The sequence below is a fragment of the Solanum dulcamara genome, chromosome 3 (assembly GCF_947179165.1).
Source record: "Solanum dulcamara chromosome 3, daSolDulc1.2, whole genome shotgun sequence".
NCBI classification, from domain to species: Eukaryota; Viridiplantae; Streptophyta; class Magnoliopsida; order Solanales; family Solanaceae; genus Solanum; species Solanum dulcamara.
Genome location: NC_077239.1, coordinates 6,213,480 through 6,223,108, shown reverse-complemented (window position 1 = coordinate 6,223,108; position 9,629 = coordinate 6,213,480). Strand labels below are relative to the sequence as shown.

General features: G+C 33.5%; 1 protein-coding gene across 1 annotated transcript; it reads right to left on the bottom strand.

Moving 5' to 3' along the window:
- Window positions 1-8,066: 8,066 nt before the first annotated feature.
- Window positions 8,067-9,393, bottom strand: LOC129882304 (probable glutathione S-transferase). Its single transcript, XM_055956550.1, has 2 exons — window positions 9,038-9,393; window positions 8,067-8,683 (listed from the first exon to the last, which is right to left on the bottom strand). Exons 1-2 carry the CDS (start codon window positions 9,344-9,346, stop codon window positions 8,333-8,335), a joined length of 660 nt encoding a protein of 219 aa, XP_055812525.1. The 5' UTR covers window positions 9,347-9,393; the 3' UTR covers window positions 8,067-8,332.
- Between the last annotated feature and the right edge of the window lie 236 nt (window positions 9,394-9,629).

Genomic DNA, 9,629 nt, shown 5'->3' with positions numbered 1-9,629 from the left:
TTCATGGGTTCACACATAAAAAATGAGAAAATAGACTAATTCCATATGTGCGATCCCTAAATGCTATGAATACGCCGTAGATCGATCCAAGGATACACATACTTCTCCCCTAAGTACTTACGGAGAGTCCCATAAAGGTTTCAAAAAAAACAAATTGATCGAAAATCATATCATCAAATTATCCATGGCTAATACACATGAAAAAATTATCTAATTCCGCTTGTGTGGCCCTTAAATGCTTACGGAGGATTTTTTTTATTCTTACTCGTTGAGGTTTTTTACCCAATATTTCAAACTCTACTTAAGCATCGACTCAAATATAAATAAACAAAAGAATAAAAAATGAAGAGATGTGTGATAAGGCATAAATCGCATTCACTGAATGTGATTATGAACAAAATTTGTAGCTTTCAAAGATATACAGTGCAATATAAAATATTATGATACGTATATCAATATGTTATACTATATAATATTATATTTACGAAAATTCACATTGTTTTGCTAGATTATATATAAATTCTTTTGATGTTATTTTTTTCTTCGTTCCAAGCACACTCTTTATGTATAATATGTGTACATTCATATATATTAAGGGTATATCTACATCTATTTTACCTTAAAAGCTTGTACAACCCCTAAATGTTTGTGGAGGATGTTTTTATATTTACTCTTGGGAGGGTTTGACCAAATATTTCAAACTCTACTTTAACCTCGACTCAAATATCAAAAAAAGGAAGAAAAAAATGAAGAAATGTATGATAAGACATAAATTAAATGTGGAATTTTCATAAATAGCTTAGTCCTAAAACTTAATAGGCCGAAATAGCTATTGTTTAGGTCATTATATTCCGTAACTGTAGCTATAGCAGCTGTTTGTATAATTCGCATATCCGTTTGTATAATTCGGTGCCAATATACAAATTCATTTGTATAATTCGCTGGCAATATACAAATAGAGTAAATATATACAAATTTTGTATTTATATATTTTAGAAATTTTTCAGAACTTATACAAATCAAATGTATCAATATTATAATTATATACATGCTAGGGTAAACATATATAAATTCTAAATTTATTCAATTAGAAATTCTGAATTTATAAAAATAAATTATGAATTTATAGACTTGGGAGCTTAATTATACAAATTTTGGATGTGTCCCCAACAACTATAACTATGTATATTAATTACTGGAAAAGGTTAGCAGCAAATAGGAATTAACTTAAATTATAGGTATGTATATTAATTAACTAGTATATATTTGCTAGTCCGTGTCATTTTCCCACTGAATGTGATTTATAAATAAAATTTATAACTTTCAAAGATATACAGTCCAACATAGATAATACGACACGTATCACAAAATATAATACTATATAAGATTATTTCTACCAAAATTCACACAATATTTTGCAAGATTGCACATAAATTCTTTTGACATAATTTTTTTTCATTTCAAGCACCCTTTTTATGTATAGTATGTTTATTGTCGTGTATAATAAGTGCATATCTATATCTATTTTACATTAAAAACTTATACATCTCATAAATGCTATGAATACGATGTGGCTCGTGCCAAGGCTACATGTACTGCTCTTCCTGATACTTACGGAGAGTCACCTAAAGGTTCGAAAAAAAACCCGAAAGTCATATCACCAAAATATTAATGATTAACACACAATAAAAATGAGAAAACAACATAATTCCGCTTGTGTTTCCTCTAAATTTAATGAATATATCGTGGAACCTTCAGATACTTATTGAGGGTCCCATAAAAATTCCAAAAAAAATTATCGAAAGTCATATTACTAAAAAATTCATGGCTGTAAACACAGGAAAAATAATAAATATTATCTAATTCTACTTGTGAAGCCCCTAAATTCTATGAATATATTGTGAATCGTGTCAAGGCTACACATACTTCTTCCCCGAAAAATTACAGAGGGTCCTACTAAGGTTTTGAAAAAGAATTGACTGAAAGACATATCACCAAAATATTCATTAGATAACACATATGAAAAATGAGAAAATCGCTTAATTACTCTTATGCGACTCCTAAATGCTATTATAAAAGACATTGCTTAAATTATCTAATAGAAAAAAATTCATTTTAATAATTGCATTTTCCCAAACTAGCAAATCTTCTTCGTGTTTGTGATTGATCTTCACTTATTAAAAAATTTGCACATTTATTTATCTCCCTCTAGATATTTATGATAATAGTCTTGCTGACTTCTAATAAATATCTACAATCTTTGTTTGTAGTTCTAAGAGGATGACATTGTATGTTATCCTCTCTGATAACTTCCAATAAACATCTACAATTTTTGTCAGTAGTTCTAAAAGAATGACATTGTATGTTTTCCTTTGTGATAAGTTTGACAACATCTAAGCAACATTTTCACTTCTAACTCTTTATATTTCATTTGTTTTGCTAATTTATAAAGTCCTTGAAAGAGTTAACAAAGGTTGTTGTGCTGCTGTCAACTAATGCATAAATGAAAGAGTCAACAAAGACAGCATTTCAACAAAGGCTGATGTAAACAAATGCAACGCATAATTATTTTTACGCATTTTAGGTTCTTATAAATAGAGAGCATTCTGCCCTCATTTAAATCATTCAGAAAAAGAAAGTACGAATACAAAGAGAGTTATACACCAAGATAAATATTGTAGTCTTGAATGTCCTCTTTAGTGAGTTGTTCCTTTTATAAGAGAGGAGTGTTAATTGTTGTTTTCTCCATGTAATTGAGAGCAGTGTATTCCCATATTTTAATAGTAAAATCTTTCTACCTCGTGATTTTTCCCCTCTATCTGTTTGAGGGGTTTCCACGTAAAATTTTCGTGTCCAACTTATTTTCATTATTTACTATCATATCAAACTTTAGTTGTGATGCTTCCTTCCCCCAATCGTGGTATCAAAGTCCTCGGTTGTTCTGTCTATTGTATGCGAAGGTACTATCCGTAAATAGTATTTTTTTTGTGAATAGTAAAATTTGGCAAAAAGTACTAGTCATGTGAATAGTAAATTTCAGTGACGGTACAGTTTGTCACGATTGTTTGCAAAAATATTCATAAATGATCTAGAAGGTTGTGAAGCAAATAACAATATTGAGTACAATAAAGTTTGACGTTGAGAAATTCAATGAGACTAATTTCTCATTATGGAAAATAAAAATAAAAGCGATATTGAGAAAAGAAAATTGCTTAGCTGCAATTGAAGGCAGGCCCATAGGCTTTGTTCATGATAGCAAGTGGAACGATATAGACAACAACACAGTTGCTGATCTACACTTAGTACTAGCTGATCAAGTGTTGTCTAGTATAGCTGAAAAATGGACGGCGAAGGAAATATGGGATACTCTTACGGGATCGTATGAGGCCAAATCTTTGCATAATAAAATCTTCTTAAAAAGAAGATTGTATACTCTTCGAATGGAAGAGTCCATGTCAGTAACTGAACATAGTAATACTTTGAATACTCTGTTTTCGCAACTTACAACAATGAGTTGCAAAATAGATGGGACTAAACGTGCGGAGCTTCTACTTTAAAGTCTGCCTGACTCGTATGATCAACTCATCGTCAACCTGATGAACAATACAGACAATCTAGTTTTTGATGAAATTACAGTCGATGTCTTAGAAGAAGAAAATCGGCGCAACAATAAGGAAGATAGACAAGCAAGTTCGCAGCAAGCTGAAGCTTTGATGATGGTGAGAGGAAGACCAACAAAACGTGGCCCCAGTGGGAGTCACAATCATGGTAGATCTCAATCAAGAAGTAAGGAGAATATCAAGTGCTATAACTGTAGCAAGAAAGGATACTTCAAGAAAGATTGTCGGTTCAAAATGAAGAGCGAACATCCTGAGCCATCAAATGCTCAAGAGAATGTTGCATGTACCTCAAATGATGACGATATTTTATGTAGTGAAGCAATATCAAATAATGAAGGCAGAAAACATTTCACTGATGTCTAGATCATGGACACAGGAGCAATATGGCACATGACTTTCTGGAGAGAATGGTTCCATCAATATAATCCTATCTCAGGAGGGTCTGTGTTTATGGGAGACGATCATGCTTTGGATGTTATTGGTATTGGGTTCATCAAAATAAAAATATATGATGTCACGATACGCACCATCTAGGAGGTACGACATGTAAAAGACTTGAGAAAGAATCTATTGTCTTTGGGATAATTAGATGATAATGGATGTTCATATAAGACTCATGGTGCAGTCATGAAAATATCCAAAAGAGCGCTTGTAATGATGAAAGCAGAAAAACTTGCTACAAATCTATATGTGCAGGTGAAACACACCAATAAGGGAAGCATCAACCTCGTCAGCAAGTTCATTTGAAGAATTAATAATTATATGGCATCATAAATTTGGCCATATGTCAGAACGAGTTTGAAGATTCTTGCTGAGCAAAAGCTTCTTCTAGGGCTCAAAAAAGTTTTACTACCCTGTTGTGAGCATTGTGTTACCAGTAAGCAAAATAGACTGAAGTTTAGCAGTTTCTCTCCTAAAAGCAAAGAAATATTAGATCTGGTCCACTCTGATGTCTGGCAAGCACCGATGAAGTCCCTAGGAGGAGCAAAATATTTTATGTCATTTATTGAAAATTTCTTCAAGAGAAGTTGAGTGTATTCAATCAAGAGAAAGGCAGATGTTTTTCTAGTTTTCAAATAATTCAAAGTGCGGGTGGAACTTGAATCTGAGAAAAAGATCAAGTGTTTGAGGATAGATAATGGAGGAGAATACACTGGTGATGAATTTGATAACTTCTGTAAACAAGAAGGTATGAAAAAGCAGTTCACAGTGGCATATACTCCACAAAACAACAGAGTAGCAAAGCGGATGAAAAGAACCTTGTTGGAATGAACAAGAGCTATGTTGTCAATTACAGGGTTGGAAAAATAATTCTAGGCAGAAGCAGTCAAAACCGCATGTTATGTGATCAATCGGTCACCATCAACCGCAATTGATCTGAAAATGCCAATGGAGATGTGGACAGGAAAACCAGCTGATTATTCGCACTTACATATATTCGGAAGTCCTGCTTATGTTATGTACAACACCCAAGAAAAATCGAAGTTGGATCCAAAATCTAAGGAATGCATTTTCTTAGGGTATGCTGATGGAGTCAAGGGGTATCGCTTGTGAGATCTCACTACCCGCAAGGTGGTAATCAACAGAGATGTTGTATTTGTTGAAAACAAGATACAAGCAAAAGAAAGTAGTACTTCAAAAGAAAAATCAGAGACTACTACAGTTGAAGTTGAAGAGATAGAAAAAGTTTCAAGTTCTTCTGAAGCAGCACCATAGCACGAAGAACAAGAGCAAGCTGAGATCGAAACTCCACAAGTTTGAAGGTCAACTAGGGAGAGAAGAGAACCATCTTGGCACTCAAATTATTTTATAGAGAGCAATATTGCATACTGTCTATTAATAGAAGATGGAGAGCCTTCAACTTTTCACGAGGCTATGAAAGGCCAAGAATCATCTCTTTGGATAACGGCAATGCAAAAAGAAATTAAAGCTCTTCATAAAAATAAAACATGGGATCTTGTTCAATTATCACAAGGAAGGAAGGCCATTAGAAACAAATGGGTCTACAAGATCAAACGGAATGGTAATGATCAAGTGGAGAAGTATCGTGCAAGATTGGTGGTGAAAGGATTCACTCAGAAAGAAGGTATAGACTTCAAAGAGATATTTTCTCCAGTGGTTTGACTCATAACAATTCGAGTGGTCCTGGCGATGTGTGCTACATTTTACTTATACTTGGAGCAGTTAGATGTCAAAACTACATTTCTTCATGGAGAACTTGAAGAAGAAATTTACATGCTCCAACCAGAAGGTTTTGAAGAACAGGGAAAAGAGAACTTGGTTTGCAGGTTGAACAAATCTCTATATGGTCTCAAACAGGCGCCGAGATGTTGGTATAAGAGATTTGATTCCTTCATTATAAGCCTTGGATACAATAGACATAGTTCAGACCCTTGTGTTTATTACAAGAGATCTGGTGATGAAGATTTTGTTATTTTGCTGTTGTATGTTGATGACATATTGGTAGAAGGCCCCAACAAAGATCGTCTCATAAATTTAAAGGCACAGTTGGCTAGGGAGTTTGAAATGAAGGACTTGGGATCAGTAACAAGATTCTGGGGATGCAAGTTCACCGAGACAGAAATAATAGGAAGATTTGGCTTTCTCAAAAGAACTACTTGAAGAAAATCTTGAGACACTTTAAGATGCAAGATTGTAAGTCAATTTCTACCCCACTTCCTATTAATTTCAAGTTATCCTCAAGTATGAGTCCTAGCAATGAAGCAAAGAGAATGGAGATGTCTCGAGTACCGTATGCATCAGCAGTGGGAAGTTTAATATTCGTCATGGTATGTATAAGACCTGGCATTGCACAAGCAGTGGGAGTGATCAGTCGATACATGGCTAATCCCAGTAGAGAGCATTGGAATACTGTTAAGAGGATCCTGAGATATATCAAGGGTACCTCAGATGTTACAATGTGTTATGAAGGATCAGACTTTAGTGTTAAAGGTTATGTTGATTCAGATTATGCAGGTGATCTTGATAAAAGCAAGTCCACCACATGTTATGTGTTTACTCTTGCTGGAGGAGTTGTAAGCTGGGTTTCAAAACTACAATCTATCGTGGCTATATCTACGACGAAAGCAGAATATGTAGCAGCTACGAGTTCAGTATCACTTTGTTCGTGAGAAGGTGGAAGAAGGCAGTATGGACATTCAAAAAATTAACACCAATGACAACCTAGCAGATATGTTTACAAAGCCGATCAACAGTAATAAGTTCATATGGTGTCGATCTTCTATTGGCCTGATAGAAACGTAACATTGCAGTAATTGGATAGAAATGATAGTGTGAAGCTTTAATTGATTCTCAATTAAATCTTCAAGTGAGAGAATGAAAGAGTCAACAAAGGTTGTTGTGCTGCTGTCAACTAATGCATAAATGAAAGAGTCAACAAAGACAGCATTTCAACAAAGGCTGATGTAAACAAATGCAACGCATAATTTTTTTTACGCATTTTAGGTTCTTATAAATAGAGAGCATTCTGCCCTCATTTAAATCATTCAGAAAAAGAAAGTACGAATACAAAGAGAGTTATACACCAAGATAAATATTGTAGTCTTGAGTGTCCTCTTTAGTGAGTTGTTCCTTTTATAAGAGAGGAGTGCTAATTATTGTTTTCTCCTTGTAATTGAGAGCAATGTATTCCCATATTTTAATAGTAAAATCCTTCTACCCCGTGATTTCCCCCCTCTATCTATTTGAGGGGTTTCCACGTAAAATTTTCGTGTCCAACTTATTTTCATTATTTACTATCATATCAAACTTTAGTTGTGGTGCTTCCTCCTCCAACGGTCCTTGCCAGGGAAAAAAGCCATTGGCTGCAAGTGGATTTACAAAATCAAACATAAAGCAGATGGCTCGGTAGATAGATACAAGGCGATGCTTCATAATTCGAGGATAAGGCTTGGAGTAAAATTTCATTTTCTTTGATCGTCTCTAAAGATCCCTCCGCAAACCACATCTCTCATTTCATTCTTAAATGTATTGTTGAGTCAAATTATAGAAAACATAAAAAGAAAATTCGCACTTGTTTCAACACATAAAACAAAAATCACCTAGATAGAGAAAATTAAGCTTTATTCCGCACACAAGATCTTAAAATTTTACACGATCATCTAGATAAATTTTCTTTTGGCAAGATTTGCCGCTAGTACTTTAGCTTTGGAAAAACCAAGAATTGCATCCCAAAAAAAATTGGGATGTGGGATAAAATTACCAAGTTGGATACAATATGGTAGGATATTTAAGATTAAGGTTGGATGATGATATAAACTCAGCCTGTATAAATTTTTATCTTCAACCTAATAAAGTATTAATCTCAAATTTAATTTGGGAATATTTATCTTATCTCGCGTATTAAATGACTCCTAGTAATATTTTTGATAAACAATTAATATGATTAACTATAGTACGATCGATCATCGACTCATAGCAAAATAATAATTTAAACTAATAATACAATACAATACAATGGTAATAACCATTCAAACAAGGTGTAAGGCATGAATAGCTGGCTAAGCTTGCTTCAGTTGACAAGTAGTTTTATTCAAACGTGAATTCAAGCTCTAGTTATAATATGCATATATCTTAAGTTTGTTTTTCTAATGTATACATAGTTCGAATATGGGATAACACTGATATGTTATTGTATACATAGTTCGAACCAGTATAGTAATTCAATTGAACTCATAAAACTTAACCTAAATTTATTTGGCAACAGATGCATTATAAAAGCGAGTTTTGAATTTAGCAAGCAACTCATCTCTTGAAGGTAAATATTTCTTGTTTTCATTGCAATTAATGTATTCATCTCTCCAAGCACAGAAATTTGGAAATTTTTCTCTTCTCACTAAAACAACTCCATATGATTCCTCAAGAACTCCCAGCCAAAGTGCTGCAGCATTCGCAGCAATATCAGCAAATCCAAATTTGTTACCCACAAAGAATTTCTTATCCTTGAGCTCATTATCAAGAATTTTCAACATCTCATAAACTTCCTCTTTAGCTTTCTCTTGTTCCTCTCCTTTGAGAAAGAAACTTCTTCCCACTGCTGACCCCTGTAAATTAGAGCACTCAAAAGTTAAGAATCAATAACAATTTTACTTATTTTTGTATATCAGAATTAGTTCTAAGCAAGTTTAAATCGGTTATATTACTCTTCATTGAATATATCACTTTAAATGAGCTCATCTCAGGCTCTCAGTCCAATATTATACAAAAAAAACAAAAACAAAAATAAAAAGTACTAAAAAGTTCGCTATATTTTCTATCAGACATATAAATCTCTAACATGATTTGACTAAAAAAAAGAACCTAAAAGTAAACAAACTTGTACGACTAAAATATACGATAATAACATACACAATGTAATCTTACAAATTGGATTTGAAGAAGATAGAGTGTATAGATACCTTTTCGGAAAAACAATTAGCCCAGAAACGAGCTATAGCTCGGTCATAAGGGTCTTTAGGCAAGATGGAAGGGCCTTCAAATGTATCATCAATGTATTCAACAATTACCATTGACTCACAAATGGGCTTCCCGTTGTGAATGAGAACAGGGATTTTCTTATGAACAGGGTTTGATTGAAGAAGCAGAGGGCTCTTGTTTTGTAGATCTTCTTCTATAAACTCATATTCAACACCCTTAATCTTGAGAGCCCATTCAACTCTGTGACTAAAAGGGCTATACCATAGACCAAGTAATTTCACTTTTGCCATCTCACAAATTTGGTTAACTGTGTTTTTGTTTTACTATGTTTATGAATTTTATGTGATGGTTTTGATCTTTCGAATTTTGTTCTTCTTTTTATAGAGGGGAAAAATAATTTAACTGTCTTGGTAACCAAGCAAATATTACTTTTCTTCTTTGACAAGTCAGTTTTCCAGCTTGACGCTTCCATAGCAGAATTTTAAGTAGAAGGTTCTATTCAAGTAATAAAGATTTACCCGACTCTTTCCTTTGAGACGCGTTCAAGTCCTATATCTCGTAGAATTCAACAAG